Source organism: Mus caroli, unplaced genomic scaffold, assembly GCF_978045245.1.
Source record: "Mus caroli unplaced genomic scaffold, Mus_caroli_1 scaffold_4, whole genome shotgun sequence".
Lineage (NCBI taxonomy): Eukaryota > Metazoa > Chordata > Mammalia > Rodentia > Muridae > Mus > Mus caroli.
This window is the reverse complement of record NW_028227259.1, coordinates 114,046,887-114,068,906: the sequence shown is the minus strand read 5'-3', so window position 1 is coordinate 114,068,906 and position 22,020 is coordinate 114,046,887. Positions and strand designations below refer to the sequence as shown.

At 39.8% G+C, this 22,020-nt stretch overlaps 1 protein-coding gene and 1 long non-coding RNA gene across 2 annotated transcripts; both read left to right on the top strand.

Moving 5' to 3' along the window:
* Window positions 1-18: 18 nt before the first annotated feature.
* Window positions 19-16,147, top strand: LOC110311402 (uncharacterized). Its single transcript, XM_085837012.1, is given in 7 exon segments — window positions 19-159; window positions 4,856-4,991; window positions 8,784-11,459; window positions 12,670-12,796; window positions 12,985-13,045; window positions 14,349-15,708; window positions 15,710-16,147. Coding segments are annotated over 5 exon segments (1,656 nt in total). The 5' UTR covers window positions 19-159; window positions 4,856-4,991; window positions 8,784-11,447; the 3' UTR covers window positions 15,806-16,147.
* A 3,686-nt stretch (window positions 16,148-19,833) lies between these two features.
* Window positions 19,834-21,808, top strand: LOC147005330 (uncharacterized). Its single transcript, XR_015046973.1, has 3 exons — window positions 19,834-20,410; window positions 20,683-20,762; window positions 21,483-21,808. It is a non-coding gene; the product is annotated as an uncharacterized LOC147005330 (long non-coding RNA).
* The last annotated feature ends 212 nt before the right edge of the window (window positions 21,809-22,020 follow it).

Here is a 22,020-nt window from a genome sequence, read left to right as displayed (position 1 = left end):
GGACCTGCCAGTCAGAAGGGAAGGCGGGTTTTTCCGGGTGCCTTGGTGCCGGTTTCGCTTAGTAGCTGAGCAGACTTGAATGGTCCCTTATGCTGTGCTCTCTGTCCTGCCACTGGATGCTGTGGAAGGTGCTCAGGCAAGCTCCGAAGTTGCGACATGGTGAGTACAGGGTCACTGAAAACAATGGGGAGAAACCGGGGTCTGAGCAGCGCGAGCTGCTGCGGTGGGTCTTTCCCCGGACTCAGTGAGAATCGGCGGCCATGTGCGATGTCCCCTGAGGTCCTAGCTACTCGCGGGACCCAGCTGTAGCCTCTGAATAACTTCACTGTGGGGGCTGCATCTGTGCAGAGCATTTGGCTTGTGTGTAGAAAGATCTTTGGCGTGATCCCAAACTCGGGGAGTCCTAGATTCTACAAATTGTGTTGTTAGCATTTGACATTAAGGTGGACAATCCATTTGGAGTTAATTTTGTGGAGATTGTAAAAGGGATCTCATGTGCTGGGTAGCAAATCAGTGTCAAGCTGTGATGTTAAAGAGTAGAATTTATGATGTAAAGGATATACTAAAGCTTACCGGATAGAAAGACACAGCAAGTAGAATTTATCTAACGGTGGACTACATGTAACATATCCCACAGATAAGTAATGTGCTAACCAGGGCATTTAGAGTTTAGGATGTTAGGATACACAGGCTTGTTCACCAGGATTGCCCAGAAATATGGCTCCTAACCACAACAAATGAATCAAACTTCATTTACAGCAAGCATCTAGGCCCATCTCCATATCAAAGAGCAGGCCTGTAACCAGCTGCTCAATGGGGCATTAGAAGATCACAATCTACAGTAAGGCCTGGTGTGCCATAAACGTTCTGTTTTCTTCTTGAGAAAAGCATAGTTCTGACACATTGGCAAGATGACACATAGTGACAGCCACGTGAAAAGGGGAAAAGGAAAGACAAGAGAAGACAAGACTGTTGTATTGAGTGCAAGCCTGATCCAGGTACAGTTTCCCTGAGGTCCCCATGTCTGGAGCAGGACAGCTCCTTCTGAAGCCCAGAGCCAGTCACAGCCTGGGCCTAGTCCTTGGGAGCTTTCCCTGAGGCCCTGGGTACAGAGGAAACAGAGCTCCTTTTCTAAAACCTGGAATATGCTTGGGAGAGTGGTTAATGGTCTGGGGCCAGGGCTTTGGGAGGGGTTGAATCAGATTCTGAGAGCACAACTTCCCACCATATGGGGCTGTGGTTATCAGTTCCAAGGCCACTAGAAGTTTGGTCAAAAATGTTTTTGATTTACACTGAGTTCCCCTTGTGCAGCAGTGTTTGATTAGCCTTCTCCTGTGTGCATCCCATTGTCTGATGCTTCTGCGGACTTCCTACTTTCTTGATCTTCCTGCTGACTTCAGAGGTGTCTCCCATCTCCTTCCTTTTCCCTCATGTCAATCGTGTACAAATGGTATTCTTAAGAAGCTGACTTAGCATAAGCCATAGCTTGTGTGTGACCTCCCCACCCCAGCTTTCATACTCTCTACCTTTTCCTTTTCCGATGTTTTTCATCATCTGCAACCTTCCACTTAGGACACTGTCACTAACTTGCTGTGGTAGGGCACTGGTGTCCTTAAGAGATGATCCTGGAATATGCTTGCTGTGCAAATTTCCCATGTGTCTTAGTGGCTAGACTTGCAGTGTCCAGTCTGTATTTAAGTTGTTCAAAACTTAACCTGGAACCTGAACCTAAAAGAGACTTAAGGGTGGCAGCATATGTGGAATGCAAAATCCATCCTAGTCTGGCTCCTCTTTTAGCCTTAATCAGTGTAGCTGGTCTTTGCTACTTTATGGTTTCTTCTTTTTCTCCACACTTGCGTCTTCCCTATCCTCCCCAATTTTACCCCCTACCACCAGACAGGAGAGAAACAGGGATGGAGGAGAAAGAGATCCTTGAATCTGGTTTCTTTCCTTGTACTGGACCCCCCAGCATGAGTCAAACAGTCTCTGATGCCCAGAGCAAGGATTTTAGGTAGGAAAGGTAGAAAGAAGATGCAAAGCCAAGAGTTAGATTTGGGAGGACTGCTGGTTAATACTGCTGCAGCAGCAGCCAGCAGCAACCAGAATCTTAAGTTTACTTTTTGTATTCTTTTTATACCCCACAATACCGTAGAAAGCAAAGCCACAAGCTTACAGAAACAATTTCCTGAAACATACATAGAATATCTGTTCTTATCCAAAGATACCTCCCTTTAGGCTCGGGTGTACCCCCTTTTATTGTTCCATGCCTCATCAGGCTGGGAAATCTGCCAACAGACCCTGACCCATCTTGACTGCCTGGGTACATAGAAGACTAGGGTCAGTTCTAAGCATAAACATAGGAGTCAAGGAAGAAAAAAGGTGCAAACAAAGTTCCCTTGCTTACTGAATTCAGGTCTCATCAAGATGATCAAGATATGAGAAGGCAGGAGGAACACATTCCTCAGCTGTATTTCCGTTTGTTTGTTTTTGAGCTTACTTCCTTGTCCTAGCCCAGTTCAGATATTCTTGTAATTTTCCTAAAAGTGATACCAAAAGCTCTCCACACCTGGGAGAGTAGAAGATTCTATTAAAATACACATTTCCCATACTAGGGCTCTGTCTGCCCCTAGGGTGGGGTGGAATGGCAGAGCTGAGAAGGCCTGTGCTGTCTGAGTCATTTAATCTCTACTCCTGCAGTAGGAGAGCTGCTACTGTCTGCCCTCTGGGCAGCCTAGCAATCAGGAGGAGCACCAGTGGGAGGTAGTTTGCTGGTTCCTTCCAAATTCTCCTCTGATGCAGTTCATCGGCTAGCTGTGAGGGAGACCACAAACCATGCCACTGTGATTGTGGCAGCCACCAAGAAGAACAAGTTGGCTAAAAAATCAGAGTCCAATCTCATTGGACTGTGATTGACTGGGAACCAGACTGTGTTTCTTTTGGACCATGTGGTGGCCTGGGTAAAGGGTCTTGGCCTCTGAGCCTGCCTGAGTGTGGATTCCCTGAGGGGGGAGGAGGTTCTGCAGCTCTGGGCATAGGAAGCTGGGTTGCCCAGTGTCACAGAGAAGCAGTGCTTTGGGTGTGCAGAAGACAGATTTCAAAACTGAAAATCTGGTTTCTAGAAAGAAGTTCTGAACATTGCATTGCAAATTCAGTTTTGTGTAGTAAATTTTACAAATAGTTTAGAAACTGATAGAGATGAGGTTGTGGGGATCATCAGTCAGTTATATTTGATTAAAATCCATTTACCTTTCCACTATCACCAGTCACAATGAATGGAGTGATTCAGAGATAATCAGTTCCAGGGTCCAAAAGGAGTTTCTGAGATGCAGAGGATTTTCAAGTGTGCATGGTGGTGTGCAGGTGGCTAGGGCAGATTCTACATCATGTGCTATAATCCATGTGGCAGGAGGCAGACATTAAATTATTCTTCAACCTTGGTTTGTGTGTGGACTCACTGAGGCTGGGTTTGTGTGAGATCACAAGGGGGCATTAGGTGCTGCAGAGCCCTAGCCCAGCTTTCTGATCACCTCCATACAGCGAGAGAGAGAGCTCTAGAGCCTCTGTTTGGAAGTGAGGTCAGTAGTGGCTGGAGGGTCAGAAATGTACCAGTTAGGGGTCACTTTGGGTTATTTTTGTGGGAGTTGTGAAGTCTGTGTTTATTCTATTTATATACACATGTAATCATGGGTAATATTGGTCATGTTCACATTTTCCTGGCTGAGTTTCCTTAGGTCTTTTAATTGAAGCTTGACTATAATTTGGGGCTTATGTTCTTGGGTTTTTTCTCTACATCTCATTATTTTTCACAAATGTTGTAAAGTTTTGATTGTTGTAGCTCTGTGATAAGTACGGGTGGAATTTACATTGTGTCAAAATGTGAACTATTTCTTCATAATCCTAGTGACAATTCTGAGGTTTTTCACATGGCAGGTAGTTTTGGAATCAGCTTTCCCTTTAGGAGTTTTCTTTAGATTGTTTTGACTTTATGCTGCAAATTAAACATATCCAACATTTCTTCACCGCCCCCCACCAGCTTTTAAAAAAAAAAAAAGAAAAACATCACCATAATGGTGTTGTTTATAGTTGTAAATGTGTGAAACTTAAACTGGTTTGAAATAATGTACAAAGACATAGACAGAGGAATTTAGCATAGAATTTAGTGACACAGAATACATTTCTAGTATCACATAAATGATATCTCACTACATTTAACTTAATTGAGAAAACAAAAAGAGTTAAAATAAAACATTGTCCAGAATTGAACAATGAATATGTATGTGACACAGGATTGTGTATTAGCAGTAAATTCTGATAGCAGTATTTTGGGATTTTCCCTAGGTATCAACTGAAATTAGTTTAGACCATGTTGTGTTCTAGTTGATATAAAATTGCACATATTTAATATATGTATTCTGATACATTTGGACATAATACCTACACCCAAGCAACCCCATTCTACGGAGTTCTCATAAATGACAGAATTGCCATGGATCCCAGCAGTCTTCTCAGTATAGTTTCCATGAACTTGAAATTAGTATTATGAAGAACAAGAATCCTCCTGTTCATTGCAGTTGTATTCATGGTAGCCTAAATATGAGAATTACCTCTAGACTCATTTGTTGAGGAAGAGGTGCCTCAAGGGGACCTTGTGCTAAAGGAATGAAGACAATAGCAATGGTTAAAGGACTAAGTACTTGTAAAGACTCTCAGTCCGTGCTGTATTGGTCCTAAAACAACATGGAATTACAGCTTAAGCATTGCCAACCTATTTCTTTTTCCTATAAAATTTTAATCTTTAGTGTACTCTTATTGTCAGATGGATATGAGAATTTAAACCATCTTCTCTACCTTGCAGGTAGCAATAGAAAATGAAGGGTGACCAAGCCAGCTCAGTCAGTTAACAGTATATCAAGGGAGAATGAGGACTGACAAGAAGACTGTAATTAGACAACACTGTAACATTAGTCCAGCCATTGCTTAGGCTGAAGCAGGTTTGTTTGTTTCTTTCTTTGTTTCCTTGGTTGGTTGGTTGGTTTTTTCAAGACAGGGTTTCCCTGTATAGCTCTGTTTGTCCTTGAACTCACTTTGTAGACCAGGCTGGCCTCGAACTCAGAAATCCATCTGCCTCTGCCTCCCAAGTGCTGGGATTGAAGGCGTACGCCACCACTGCCCAGCCAGATCTTTGCTTTTAGGGGCTTATCAGGATGACCAAGATAAAGGAATGCCACACAATCCTTGGCTGAGTTTACCTGGAGCTTTGTATTAGCCCAAATGTGTATATTCCTTTCTGAGCCTACTTCCATGTCCTAGCTCAATGTCAAATTCCTGCCAAATTCCTACAGAAAGGCAGAAAGCACAGAATCTAGCTGAAGCAATCTCCTCAAAGAGTTTTTCTAATGTTTATTTAGATCATTATGTGGAGAAGAGAAATGAACTATCAAGCTTTCTGTAGCAAGAGTTGTTATAGATGGGAAGCAAATGTGGTATTATAGTATACTGTACAAATGCAAAGAGGGGCTGTATTTGGATGGCATGAAAGCTTTCTGCCCATGAGTCATGCTCCATGAAAAAGTAAAAATGAGTTTAAGAAACAGACTGACTGTTTTGTTTGAATTTAAATACTGATGATACATTACAATCGAACAATAGTCTTAAATAACTGACTCATCTCTGTGATGTCTCTGCATTAAGTAACTTAGCTGGTAACACTTTGATTTTTGCTTTAGAGAATGTGTTTAAATATTTAACAATTGTATACATTGGTTTTTTTATTTTTAATTGTACAAAATTGCTACATTATTATAATTAATGCAGGAGTTTTGTACAACATCACATATTTATTTTTATTGACTAGTTATTTAAACATTGTTCTTTCTTAACAACAATCAAGCTTATTCGTTTGGAATGAAGTGAGAAGCATTGTAATTCCACATTTCAAACTAGTGAAAGCTAACACAAGAAAATGACTCATTTTGTTTCCTACTTGATATATATTTCACATTGTTAAGAGCAAAACTTCTGATTTCGCAGATATAGACTGGGCCCAAGATGAGCTTATCATGAACTCCTGTGTTGCAGGGTATTTGATCACATTGTGAACCAGAGACTATCCAATTTACTCAGGGGTCAGGGGTTGGGGGGGGGTGTTTCTAATTGTGGTGTGTCTCTGCCCTTAGTTTGCTAAAATGAAGATAAAGTTCGTTTTAGAAGGAAGCACTCATGTTTGAAAGCAGTGGATAATTGAGTGGCTGACAAAATGATGAATCAGGGAAAGATCTGACAGGATAGGATATGCTCAACTCTCAAGAGAAGACACAGGGAAGAGAGGCAACATAAGAGGGAGCAGCTGAGAGGGTGAGAGGAGGAGGCAGTTTTACCTGGAGAATTTTACAGAGACAGGCTAAAGCAGACACAAGTGAAGAAAGAAGGAGCCTGAGAATTAGAATGTGCCAGGAGATGAGAACGGAGTGCTAGAGTTCATTTGAGGCCAAGTACAGCAATTCAGTCAGAAGTGAAAAAACCCCATTTGAATAGGTTAGCATGAAAAGGAGTATGAGTCAGAACTGCTTAGTTGACCAACCAGTCAAAATTCAGAAAGAAAGGCTGATTTTATTCAGCAGTTAAGTCTCAGATGCCCAAAACATTCTACCTAGATAAGATTGTACAGAGGCTAAAAGCTTCCAGGACTAGGTCAACATTATGATAAGAAAGAAGTAAGCCTCCAAGATGATATTTTTACACTATTATGTGATGGTCACTGTCTACAAAATCAAAACGAGAACTGTATCTGTCACAATCATACTGTCCCTGTCTTCACTATTTTGCTCTTCTTTGTTGATTATTGCTTCCCTTTTTTTGCTTTTTCATTTAAGCAATATTATATTAATTTTTAAATTGAAGATAGATTTCCTTCCTACACTCTTTGCAGCTACCCCCTCCCACTTCACCTATCCACCTCTCCCCTAGATCCAACACCCCCTTGCCCTGTGTCCTCTTCAAAAAGGAGCAGACCTCCAAGAGAGGACAGCCTAACAGGGCAGAACAAGATAGAAAAAGACAAGGTGAAAGCCTTCATATTGGACAAGGTAACCTGCTAGGAGGAAAAGTCTCAAGATCAAGCTAAGGAATCAGAGTTATACCTGCTCCCACTGTTAGGAGTCCCACAAAGACACCAAGCCAACAACCATAACATAACAGCAGAGGACCTGGCCCATGCTGTCTCTATGCTTGCCATTTAAGTCTCTGTAACATTCCTAAAATCCAGTCAGTGTTAGTCATGGGTTCCCTCTCATGTCAAGGATCTCAAGCTAAACTAAACATTGGTTGGCCACTCAAACAAGTTTGTTATCATCATGCCCCAGCACATCATGCAAAAAGGACCAATTGTAGGGATGTGTGTATGTGTGTGTCTATTTGTCTGTCTGTCCATCCAGGTTTCTGTTTCTGTAGCCTATAGAGTATCTTCTCTTCTCAAAGAGACTAGAACATAGGGATGAAGGCTCCAAGCCTGTGCCACCAGCTTGATTTCTGCATTCAGTGAACTGTGTGGAATTTGTCCTTGTTGATGGACAAATTATCAGTTATCTGAGATCACAGTTTTGTCCTAGCATCAGCATGGGTTGTTTAAGGATCTCCAGGGAACCACCTTGGCCAACACCAAAACCAAATGTAACCCATTCCCAACACTGAATCCCTGGCTGGCTACAAAGGATGGTCAGTTCAGACTCCATATTCTCCACTACTTGGAGACTTCCTTAGGGTCACCCTATAGCATCCAGGAAGTTGCTATTATATTGGGTCATTACGCTAACCCCCAAATGACCCCTAATCCAGCTGTTTCTCCCTGCATTGTACTTTACCCCTGCATTCCTCCAACTAATCCCTCCCACTCCTGTTCCCATCAAACCCCAGTCTGCTCACAGAAACTACTCTATTTCCCCTTTAGAAGGAGATCTGTGCTTCCCCCTATAGCCCATCTCTACCTAGCCTCTCTGGGTTTGTGGAGTACAGCTTGATTATTATTTACCTAGTAGGTAATATCTACTTATAAGTGAATGCATGACATGTTTGTCATTCTGGATGCGGGTTACCTCACTTAGGGTGGTTTTGTTTTGTATTTTTTTAGTTGCATTTACTTGCCTGTAAAATCATGATGGCATTTTTTTAAACAGCTGAGTGATACTCCATTGTATCAATGTAAAACATTTTTTGTTTATCCATTCTGCAGTTGAGGTACCTCTAGGTTGTTTCCAGTTTCTGGCTAGGATGAATAACTATGCTATGAACCCAGTTGAGCAAATGTCCCTGTGGTAGGGAGGAACACCTTTTGGATAGATTCCCAAGAGCACTGTAGCTGGGTTTTGGGTAGATGGATTCTCAGTGTTCTGAGGAACCACGATTCTGAAGAAATACTGATTTCCAAAGTGGCTATATTAGGTTACACCCCACAAGCAGTGGAGAGTTGTTCCCCTTTCTCCATATCTTTGCCAGCATGAGCTATCTCTTCTATTATTGATTTTAACCATTGTGACTTGTACAAGGTAGATTCTCAAAGTAGTTTTGATTTGCGTTTCCTTGATGGCTAAGAATGTGATGATTTCATTAAGTATTTCTCAACTTTTTGAGATTCCTATGTTGAGAATTCTCTGTTTAGATCTATACCCTATTTTTTAATTGAATTTCTTTCTTTGGAAAGCCTGGTTTCTTGAGGTCTTTATATATTTTGTATATTAGGCCTCTATAAGATGTGGACTTGGTTAAAAAAATGTTTTCCCTCTCTTTAGGCTGCCTCTATGTCCATCTGACCGGGTTTTTGCCACTTCTATTTTACTTTCTACTACTGGCAAAGAGGACTAATAGAGTATACAGGATAAGTATTACCCTGTAATTTCTTAATTTTTTTATTATAGTGTTGTACTTCATATTTTTAAAAGACTTATACATCTGTCTGTCTTTCTGTCTCCTTTTATTTGTTGTGCTATCTATGTTATGTGATTTTATTCATCATAATCTAATCATAGTGTTGTTTTGCTGGAAAATGATAGACCACCTATTTTTAATTTTGAAAATTTACTATGAGTTTCTTGAATTTTTGATAGTTTGGGAAACAGTTTTAGTTTGCTCTTCTTGATCCTGAAAGCTTGCCTCTCCTCATTTCTTGGCAACTCTGTTTTCCAGTTGATGCAATCAGTAATTTTGGGGTTTTGCTACTGAAGTGATTGATATGGTTAACAAATTAGATTTGGCTTTTTAAAACTCTCTGATATATTAATGTCTGTGTGTCCTAATTAGCTTCAGTTGTCAACATTTTGGAGCCTACAGTCATCTTAGGGAGCCTCATTTGAGGCTATGTCCTCATTAAAATGCTTGGATGCTGGGTTAGTGAGAGATTGTGATGACTAATGTGGGAAGGGTCTTCCACCAAGGGTGGCATACATAAGAGAGCTAGCTGAGCATGAGATAGTGACCAAGCCAGAGGGCAAGGCAGAAAACAGTTTGTCCATGGTTTTTGCTTTAATTTCTTGAAACTTGAGTTTCTATACTAAGTTCTCAAAATGATAGACTGTAATCTGAGATGCTTCTGCTTAGAGGATTTAATTAAATCAGAGCAGCAAATCAGAATCCCCCCCCCCTAAAAAAATGTGGGAGATATCAAGAATGGGAAGGGGCATTCTGTGCCTTTGTATATTGGGAAGATATAGCTTGCTTTTTTATTTTACAAGATGTAGCAATCAAGAGTATTCTAAGAGGGGATGGAGAGATGGGTTAGTGGTTAAGAGCACTGTCTGCTTGCTGCTTGCTCTTCCAGAGGTCCTGAGTTCAATTCCCAGCAACATGGTGGTTCACAGTCATCTATAATGGGATCCAATGTCCTCTTCTGGGGTGTCTGAAGACAGCTACAGTGTACTTATTTAAACTCTGCATTTTCATCATGGATGACCGTGATCAGAATGTAGTCAATTGAGTCAAAAAGCTCACAGATAGGGTGATGTCTTTCAACATTTGTTTCTCCTTTGTGGCTTTCTTTTTTTGTTTGTTTGGTTTTGTGTTTTGTTTTATTTTTTCGAGACAGGGTTTCTCTGTATAGCCGTGGCTGTCCTGGAACTCACTTTGTAGACCAGGCTGGCCTCGAACTCAGAAATCTGCCTGCCTCTGCCTCCCAAGTGCTGAGATTAAAAGCGTGTACCACCACTGCCTGGCCTTTATGGCTTTCTTTAGGGGAACTTATAATGTTAGGGTCCAAGAATCAGTGAAGGAAGTCCCCAACTCAAATAGTATGCAAAAGTGTTTTATTCTGCTGAATTCTATCATGCAGGGGTCTACCATTCACTAGGATGGAGACAGACATGTGAGCTTTGCAAGCTGTCTTAGTTAGGGTTTTACTTCTGTGAACAGACACCATGACCAAGGCAAGTCTTATAAAAAACAACATTTAATTGGGGGTGGCTTACAGGTTCAGAGCTTCAATCCATTATCATCAAGGTGAGAGCATGGCAGTATCCAGGCAGGCATGGTGTAGGAGGAGCTAAGAGTTCTACGTCTTCATCCAAAGGCTGCTAGTGGAAGATTGACTTCCAGGCAACTAGGGTGAGGATCTTATACCCACACCCACAGTGACACACCCATTCCAACCAGGTCACACCTATTCCAACAAGGCCACACCTTCAGATGGTGCCACTCCCTGGTCCAAGGATATACAAACCATCACACAAGCTCAATTCAAAGCCAGTTAGGGGAATTCCAGAAATGAGAAAGTGAACTTTATTCTGATAGGTTGGTTCAATTTCCAAAAGTATGGGTGTCTTTGGGATTGGTTGAAGTTTGGGGGTGTGGGTGGGACGGACTTTCCGGAACCAATACTGGCTGACTATTCTTGGTTTTGATTTGCTCAGGCCTGGTGGTAGGCACAGCTCCTGGAAGCTCCTGATTGGCTGCCTGTGAAGGTGGTTTTCTTGTAATAAACATTTTTGGACTTTTCCAGATCTAGGAAACAGAAACTTAGGCCTAGTCTCCCATACTGTCAGTTTGCAGCCTGTCATGGAGTCAGTGTGGCTCTGGCCAACTCAGTCCTCTCAATTGAAGCTTTTGTAGATTGCTTATTGGGGATGATATTTGAATGTCTATAGACTCAATACATTTCTTGTGTGTGTGTGTGTGTGTGTGTGTGTGTGTATTACTGTGTTGTGATTGGATCTGATTAGTCAGCTTCCTTCTTATGTTGTCTTGCCTTCACCATTGTAGACTAACCCTGAATCACGTAAGATGCAGCTGAAGCAGTTGTAATTCAGTGCTAAGCTATTTTGAAAGATTGATGTTTTTATAATTTTAATTTTCTTGGTTTTGTTTTTGAGGAAAAGTTCTTCTGTGCAGCCCTGGCTGTCCTGAAATTATGTGTGTAGAACGTGGAACCTCAAACTTAAAAGTCACCTGACTCTGGCTCCAGAGTGATGGGATTAAGTGTGAGCCAACATGCCTAGCTTTGTTTGTTTGTTTGTTTTTATTTGTTTGTTTGTTTGCTTGCTTATTTGTTTTTATATTATTGGCATCAGCAATAATATAGAAATGTAGGTTTGGTATATATCAAGCATGTGCTGTTGTGTTGATCTTCATGCACGTTTTGAATTTTGAAATTTTGCAGAGAGAATATTCTGTTTCTCAGGATGGCGTGTATTCATGTATTGATACTGCCTGAGCTTTACTGCCTGAGCTTTCTGAGTCATTGGATTGCAGGTGCATAGCATTCTTCCTACCTGTTGTGGGTGTTTTGAATTTTTAAATGAATATGAGTATTTGACTGTATGCATGAATATGCACATCATGTATACCTGGTCCCCATAGTAGTGAGAAGATGGGTTCAGAATTCCTGAACTTGAAGTAATTGATCGTTGTGAAGCCCCCTTGAAGGTACTGGCCATTGAGCCCAATTATTTGCAAGACCAGGAAGAGCTCTTCACTACTGAGTCATCTCCTGTCCTATGTAGCATCAACATTTACATTGCCAATATTTTCATCTGTCTATTTGTATCTGTTTAAAGATACATCCCCTTTTAGTAAGATCTTGTTACTGTTACAGATTAAACTGGGACACCTGGAAGATGAATAGAGAACTGGAGTGAATGTGTAATTCTTTCTAGGAACTCCAGTAAAAACCTTTGAGTCCTTTCTCTCTTTGTTGTTTGTTTGATTGATTATCACAGGGGAGACAGGGTCATAATATGTACCTTTGGCTGTCCTGGATAGACCAGAGATATACCTGCTTCTGCCTCTTGAGTGCTGGGATTAAAGGCATGAACTAATATGTTCAGCTTGCCCATCATCTTTTTGTAGTTAGTAATTGTTCACATTTTCTCTGATGTGTTCTCAGTACTTCTCTCTCTCTCTGTTTCTCTCTCTCTCTCCCCCTCCCTCTCTCTCTCTGTCCCTCCCTCTCTCTGTTAATTAGCATTTCTCTTGCAACATATATCCTATACAAAGAGCAAAAAAATGACAGAAGTGAACCTTATTACTCAGTTTCCTTCTAAGATGACTTGGTAATTACATTAGAACTTCTTAGTCATGAAATAAGTGCGGGAAATACCAGAATCACAGGAATATATTGTCATTGAAGCATACATTTACAGTGATGTTGGTATCATGGTTTCTGTTGTACACATGTATGGAATATTTTAGGATGCATTGACCTATGATGATGTGTATGTGAACTTCACTCAAGAAGAATGGGCTTTGCTGAATCCTTCACAGAAGAGCCTCTACAAAGATGTGATGTTGGAGACCTACAGGAACCTCAATGCTGTAGGTAAGACTGAATTTTCTTTCACTTTTTAAAATAAGGGAACAACTGTTTCCTTGTTATTGATGTTTTTCTATAATTTCACTTGAGAATGAGGAAGAATGAGGTGAATAAATCAGGTTTACTAAAGATAGTAACTTAAATTTGCCTAATTTCCAATAATATATCATACATTTTCTGGTATCATATTTTAGGCTACAATTGGGAAGACACTAATATTGAAGAATGTTGTGAAAGCTCCAGAAGACATGGAAGGTAATTTTCATGTGCAAGTGCTATGAATTGGCCTCTGAAGAAATGTTCATGTGTCCTGGTACTTTAAAACAAAAGCAACAGTGAGAAAAAAAAACAAAACAAAACACTTCTTTAAGTGTATTGATTATTAAAATTTTACAAATGCCCGTACCTCAATGCCAGGTGTCTGATTTGTGTTTTCAAGGCATTTTTCTTTAAGAGAAGACAAGGAAACAATACCTTAACTAATATTACCATTTGACTAATAGCCACACTCCAGCTACTCTGTTGAATTGCCAATCTAGTCTCATACCACTCACATATTGCCATATATATATTGCCAAGATATGTATTTCGTGATAAGTATATGTTCCCAATAAGCAAATGTCCCATAGTAAAGCTGATTACTCATATAATAACATTGCTAAGTTTAAGTGAGAGGGGCAGTTTATGAGAGTCAGGAATGTTGTTGAAGAGAAACCTAAATTCCTATACCATATCTCCATGATGAACAAACAGCCAACTTGCTTGAATGCAATGTGGAAATCTTTCATTGGCTATTCTTTTTTTTAATAGGTATATCCTGTGTCACAATGGATACAAGCCGTGTGAGCATAGGGATATTGAAATAAGCAATGTACCCCTCTCTCTCCCAGAATAATTGAAATGAATGTAGTAGTCCACACTTGATTTCTCAGTGTGATACAAGTTTATAAACAGTTGGTTTTCCATCTTTAGTGGGACTATATCCATAAACTGGCACTGTAGAAAATCCCTCTGAGTACTAGGATTCTGGACCTTATTATCTGTTTGTCCTGGTATTACTTTACCAATATAGTGTGAAAATGTAGTGTATTTCACAGTATAGGATATTTATGTATATACTCAGTATGGTAAAGTTCTGAGCTCTTGCATTTCTCTTAAAATTTGTGAAAAATCTCATAGAGAAAATTGACGCACAAAAAAACCCAAAAACCCAGATGGTGGTGGTGCACGCCTTTAATCCCAGCACTTGGGAGGCAGAGGCAGGTGGATTTCTGAGTTCGAGGACAGCCAGGGCTATACAGAGAAACCCTCTCTCAAAAAAAAAAAAAAAAAAAAAATGATACTACAAATGTGAGCCATGTAATAATTTACCATTACAGGTATGCAAGGGAACCCATAATGAAGGGGAAACAAAGAATATAAACAAAGTGATAAAAATCTTAAGATATGGCTCCTCTTTACAATTAGACCAAAGTGTAAAATTAATTTCTACAGATAAAAATATTCATGAGTTGAGTGAATGTGGCAAAGCTTTCACATGTGCCAATTATCTTTGCAGGCATGAAAGAAGTCATACTGGAGAGAAACCCTATGAAAGTATTCAATATGGTGAAGCCTTTGTTCATCACAGTAGTCTACAAATGCGTAAAATAATACATACTAGAGAGAAACGCTACAAATGCAATCAATGTGATAAAGCCTATTCACGACCCAGCATTCTACAAATACATAAAAGAACACATAGTGGAGAGAAACCCTATGAATGTAATCAATGTGGTAAAGCCTTTGCACGACATAGTCATCTCAAAATACATATGATTACACATACTGGAGAGAAACCTTACAAATGTGATCAATGTGGTAAAGCCTTTGCATTCCATAGTACCCTCCAAGTACATAAAAGAACACATACTGGAGAGAAACCTTATGAATGTAATCAGTGTAGTAAAGCCTTTGCACATCGTTGTCACCTCCGAGTACATAAAAGAATACACACTGGAGAGAAACCTTACAAATGTGATCAATGTGGTAAAGCCTTTGTAGGTCAGAATGATCTTAAGAGACATGAAAGAGTTCATACTGGAGAGAAACCTTACAAATGCAATGAATGCGGTAAAGCCTTTGGATGTAATGCCAGTCTCCGTACACATAAAACAACACATACTGGAGTGAAACCTTATGAATGTAAGCAGTGTACTAAATCCTTTGCCTCTCATGGTCAACTTCAAAAACATGAAAGAATTCATACTGGAGAGAAACCTTACAAATGTAATCACTGTGGTAAAGCCTTTGCCTCTCATGATAAAGTTCAAAAACATGAAAAAATTCATACTGGAGAGAAACCTTACAAATGTAAGCAATGTACTAAATCTTTTGCCTCTCATGATAAACTTCAAAAACATGAAAGAATTCATACTGGAGAGAAACCTTATGAATGTAAGCAATGTAGTAAATCCTTTGCCTCTTCTAATAAACTTCAAAAACATGAAAGAATTCATACTGGAGAGAAACCTTACAAGTGTGATCAATGTAGTAAAGCCTTTGCATATGAAAGTTATTTACAAGTTCATAAAAAAACACATACTGGAGAGAAACCGTACAAATGTAATGAATGTGGTAAAGCCTTTGCACGACATAGTCATCTCAAACTGCATAAAATAACACATACTGGAGAGAAACCTTATAAATGTAATCAATGTGGTAAAGCCCTTGCATATCATAGTACACTCCAAGTACATAAAAGAACACATACTGGAGAGAAGCCCTATGAATGTGAGCAATGTGGCAAAGCCTTTGCATATCAAAGTTCTTTCCAAGTACATAAAAGAATACATACTGGAGAGAAACCCTACAAATGTGATCAATGTGGTAAAGCCTTTGTAGGTTCAAGTGATCTTAAAAGACATGAAAGATTTCATCCTGGGAGAGAAACCTCACAAATGTGATCAATGTTTTAAAGCCTTTTCATACCATTGTCATCCTCGAATGCATAAAAGAATGCATACTAAAGAGTAACCCTATGAATATAACCAATGTGGTAAAGCCTTTACAGTGATCTTGAAAGGTGTGGTGGACTAAATATACTTGTCACATGACAAGTGGCAGTAATAGGGAGTATGGCCTTTCTGGAGTAGATGTGGTGTTTGAGAAAGTCTGGCACTGTGTGCTTGGACCTTGAGATCCTATGCTTGGACCTTGAAATCCACACAGGGCAGAAGAGTCTTCTGGCTTCTGATCAAGATGTAGAACTCTTGTCTCCTCCAGCACCATGTCTGCTTGGACACTGCCATTCTTTTCACCTTGATGATAATAGACTGAACCTCTGAATCTAGACCCAATTAAATGTCCTTTATAAGAGTTGCCTTGGTCATGGTATCTTTTCACAGCAATAAAACCCAAATTAAGACAGACAGCCTAAAAGATATCACACTGGGGCTGGTGAGATGACTCAGCAGGTAAGAGCACTGACTGTTTTACAGAAGGTCCTGAGTTCAAATCCCAGCAACCACATGGTGGCTTACAACCACCTGTAATGAGATCTGACACCCTCCTCTGGTGTGTCTGAAGATAGCTATGGTGTGTACTTATGAATAATAATAAATCTTAAAAACAAAAAAAAAGATACCACACTGGAGAGAAACTGACAAGTAGATAGTTCTCTGCATGTTTGGTAAATAACATGTTTTAAATAGTCTCTTTTTCCTTCTCCTCTTCTATTTATCCTCATCTATAGTCTACATCTCCTTTTCCTTTGCATTTTCCCCCCATGAGGACAGTGATGTATTAAGATAGAATCTCACATATAGTCCCGAGTAGTCTTGAATTAAATATCCTCCTACCTCTACCTCTTGAAGGCTCAGATTAAACGTGTATATGTCATGCTTAGGATTTTCAAACAGAAATCCATGGCAGTAGAACCCTGAGCTAGAAAATAACTGTCTAATCTTGGGGAATTGCTAAGGTGATGACAATGTTGAGGAGTAGATCTAGAGAGTACAGTCATGTCTCCATTTCTGTTAGCTCCTGGAAGTCCACTACTATAGGGACATGGAGTAAGCCTAGGCATTATAAAGCAGCCTGTTTCACTTGAGACAATTAAGAGGCCCCAGAATGACCAAGAGGGACTAGAGCTTAAAGCACAGTAAAGGTCTTCTCAAGCCAGACAAGGACTCCAGGAGATGCTCTAACAGATTCAATGATCGTTTGCCAGCGAGGACCAACTGCATTGTATTAGGAGGTGTAAGAGAGGGTTCCAAGATGCTTTCTACTAGCTTCACATATTTTATTTAAGCACTAGTGTTTATTTAAACCCAGACACTCATTTAATAGAATACACTATCTTTAACATTCATGTGACATTGTTTCTAGGCCATCATCCATGTCCAAAGAGCATCAGCACATGGTATCTGCTGCTGATACCTTGAAGCAATTCCAGAAAGATCACTGTTATGTGACTATTTTGAAATGTTTAATTCCAAGCTTCTTCACAATTTGGAAGGTTCATAGGAAGAACACATAATGACCAGAGTGCCTTTAGCTATCTTAGTGATGGGCAGGGAAAGAAAAGTCTTGTGGGTTTTCATTAAAGGTTTCCCTCCTGTGTTTACATCATGCAAAGCATGAACCATGATTGGTCTCTGAGGTCTTGCACTGTTTCTCCTTGGTAATGTTGCCTGATGAGCAGGTAATGAATTCTGGTCTTCAATGCACATGCAGAGATCAAGATTTTCTAATTACTCAATGTGTTTTCTTAGAGTCAACATTGTATTGAATATGTAAAACATCTAAACTGATATATAGTGTAAGGAGGTTGAATCTGGCTTCTGTGCTGTTACATTCTACATGCAGTGAGTGTAGTTTAACTCCACTACATTGTTGTGGCTGCTCACTATCACTTATTGACCATCTAACTCCAAGGAAGCACATTATACATTGAAACTACTTTTTCATTATGTTATTTCATGAAATGTGCACTAGCAAACATTAAATTAAAAAGTGTTATTTCTCTGGAGTGTGCTCAGCAATTAATTTTGTATCAGGAAATTAAGAGAACAGCTTTCAGATGCACACATTCACAGTTAACAGAGTCTGCTAATGATAAATGTTATCAAGTGCAATGCTGATTTTTTTCCTTCTAGTCATCTTGACCTACTACAAATTTGTTCATTATCAGAAATTAAATAAGCAATTAACTAAATTATGGATATAGTGTTACTGGGAAATTATTATTATTATTTTGGTTCTTTTCGAGGCAGGGTTTCTCTGTGCAGCCCAGGCTGTCCTAGAACTCACTTTGTAGACCAGGCTGGCCTGGAACTCATAAATCCACCTGCCTCTGCCTCCCAAGTGGGATTAAAGGCATGCGCCACCACCGCCTGGTTTGGGAAATTATCTTAAGAATAAATATGCACTGGAGAGATGGATCAGAGGTTAGGAACACTGACTGTTCTTCCAAGGTCCTGAGTTCAATCCCCAGCAACCACATGGTTGCTCACAACCATCTGTAATGGAATTTGATGCCCTCTCCTGGTGTGTCTAAAGACAGATACAGTCTACTCACATATATAAAATAAATAGATCTTTAAAATGAAAAGTGGGCTGGAGTGATGGCTCAGAGGTTGCATGCACTGACTGCGCTTCCAGAAGTCCTGAGTTCAAATCCCATAACCCCATGGTGGTTCACAACTACCTGTACTGTGATCTTGGTGCCCTCTTCTGGCATGCAAGCAGAACACTGTACATAATAAATAAATCTTTAATAATAATAGAAAAGAATAAAAATGCAAAACCCTTGACCAAAAAAGGTAGAACTCTTCTCTCCCCTCCCTAAAAGGTAGGTGAAATTTATTTGAGATGGCAAAAGGCTCTATGGGTATTTGAAGAAGATGACATGTTACCCAGATGCTTAAATTAGCACCTAAAATACAGATCACAGTATTCCCTTTTGTGTGGGAGGTCATGCAAAATATGTGTAAACGGGCAAGTTTGCACATCCTATCCTCCAGCCCGAAGACTGATAATATTGGGAATAGGCTACTGAAAATGTGCTTGAAAGACTCACTCAGAAACAATTTTTATTTTAAATCTTTTACTTTTAAAATGTGTTTACATGGGCTGGCAAGATGGCTCAGCGGTTAAGAGCATTAACTGCTCTTCCGAAGGTCCTAGTTCAAATCCCAGCAACCACATGGTGACTCACAACCACCCATAATGAGATCTGACACCCTCTTCTGGTGCATCTGAAGACAGCTACAGTGTACTAATGAATAATAATAAATCTTTTTTTAATGTGTTTACATGTAATATACCTATTAAATTATTTATAAAACTATTATAAAATTTTTCTAATAAAATATGCATCACACATAAACATTTGTTTATAGGAAATTTACTGTACACAGTGTAGCACCTTTCTCAGAGTTAGTCCTTCATCATCATCTTATATGAAATTGGCTCAGTAGAAGCCACAGGGGGGGGTACCCTCAGCTCTGACTTCCATTTGTGTCCTACTAAAGGTGTCCTGGACTCAAGGTGATACTGGAAAGTAGACTTCTCAAGGAATCCTGCACCCTATTTGACAAGTCCAACAGGGAAAAACAAACTTTAATACAGAGGAAATGAAACAGTGGGAATGAGTCATTCAGTACTGTGGAAGGAAAATAGAAATAAAGATCCTGGTGGAAACAAGAGACTGTGATTCTCACACCTAAAATACCATCCTCAGGAGGAACAGAAATGACGAGGCCCCACACCACTCCTACCAACAATAATGGGCCTGTTCTCCACTGACAGACACCACTGCCCTTCCTCCTTTCTGCCTGTGCCTGGGTGATATCAAAACAAACAAATGATCAGGCATGGTGGTGCACGCCTTTAATCCCAGCACTCAGGAGGCAGAGGCAGGCGGATTTCTGAGTTCAAGACCAGCCTGGTCTACAAAGTGAGTTCCAGGACAGCCATGGCTATAAAGAGAAACCCTGTCTGAAAAGAAAAAAATTAAAAGAAGGAAAGGGGGGAGAGAGAGAGAGAGAGAAGACCAATCAAATGCCTAAGTCTTTTCTCAGAAAATGAGATTTAAAGAATGTGGATGAAACAATAAGAGAAAAGGGTGGGGTAGGCAAGCATCTACCACAAATGCAGCATGGCAGTATGGGCTTTAATGTCTAGAATCTTGATTAAATGTCAACTCTGCATTCTAAAGAGTAGAGACAAAGGAAGAGACCCGTGGACATTTGAGCAAACTGTTTACTTAAAGCATTTCTAGTCTTGAAGTCATACCTGCCCAGAAACATTAAGTCTGCACTTTCTCCACTCTGTGCCTCCCTCCTACCTGGACAGTGGCTAACAATCACACACTTTTTCTTTCTACATGTGAGAGTCTGAATGAAAATGCCCCAATAAGGAGTGGCACTATTACCAGATGAGACCTTTTTGGAGGAAATTTTTCACTGTGGGGTTGGCTTTGAGATTCAAATGATCAAGCCAGGCCTACTTGCTCCCTTTTACTTTTTGATGCCTGCTAATCCAGATGTAGAACTCTAGGCTATCTCTTCAGCACCATGTCTGGTTGCATTCCATTGTGCTTCCCAACGTGATGATAATGGACTACACCTACGAACTGTAAGCCATCCCTAAGTAAATATTTTACTTTATAAGAGATGCTATGTCCATGGTGTCTCTTCATGACATTAGAAACCCCAACTAAGATATGACCCATTTTATTTTGGGGACCTTCTGGGATCCAAACTGAGGGTTTGGGAAAGTTCTGAGGGCAGGAGGGCCTCTTACCTGTTCCTTTATTTTATTTTATGAGGCAGAGAGTATTACTATGTAGTTCATGCTGGCCTCAAGTTTGCAATCCTGCCTCCGCTTCTTTATTGCTGTTTTCATAGGTATTCAGCATTGCACCTAGTTAGACTCACAGACTTCACCCTGGAAACATGGTTTCTGAAAAATCAGGAAATGGGTTGAGGTAAGTAAAATAGATCAGTTCTTATTTGTATGTATTTCCAATATTTGATTGGCTCAGTGTCTGAAATCAAAGATTCTTAGTGTTAGGAAATTGTGAGGTGAGAAATAGCCAGTGCAGGCACATTGACAGCCATAAGAACTGACACCTTGATAGACTGAGTAGTAGTTAGCTGACAACCAGTCCTACCATTAGCCATCCTTCACATTATAGCTGTTTTCTGTGGGAGCCAATAACCCCATTAATGCTATAGTACATTTAATTAACATCAAAAATTACTAACACTTATTGAACTCTATATGCCAGGACTTGTGTTCTATGCTTTATAGGGATTATCTCACTGTAGAAATATTCCCATAGGAAACAGCATTAACTAAATATATTTTGGGACTTAAGCTTTAGTTGGCTGAAAATTGTACATATATGGAAAACTAGTTTACTAAGTGACTTTGATTAAATGAGGCTTCCATTTTCTCTAATTGGACTATGTGTGTGCACATACATTAAGTCTGCTAAGTGTGTTCAGTATGTACTTTTGTACTGTGCTCTGTCCTTCAGTAGACTAGTAATCCTTTATCCATGGGAAATGAATGACGAGACTCCAGTGGAATAGCACCAAGCCTTATGCATGCTGTTTTCTGTTCATGAATGTTGATGATAACCTTTAGCCTATAAATTAAACACAATAACAGGTTAACAGCAATGCTTAACTGTATGTTACAGTAAAAGTGACTGATGAAGAAAATGCCTTACAGGCTTGCCTACACCCCAGTCTTATGGAACATTTTGTAAGTTGTGATTCTTTCTCTCCTCTGAGATGACTCCAGTTTGTGTCAAATTGACATAAAACTAGCCAGAACATAAATGTTGACCAAAAAAATTTCTGAAGAATAAACTGATAATGAAAATCTGGGGGCTGGCTCAGTAGTTCAGATAACTGACTGCTCTTCCAGAGGTCCCAAGTTCAAATGCCAGCAACCACACGATTGCTCACAGCCGTCTGTAATGGGATCCAATGCTGCCTTCTGGTGTGTCTGAAGTCAGTGACTCTGTACTCACATATATAAAATAAACAAATTTTAAAAGAAAAAGAAAATCTGATTTCTTAACTTCCGATCTTAAGTACTAAATTTTCATATCTAATTCAGTATTCTTGGATCTTAGTGTGGGAGTCTTTCATGAAGGGATTTATAATATTTTTTAGTAGTTTAGTGTTAGACTGAGACACATAAAATTAATGTTTTTGAGAGTTAAAGACAGC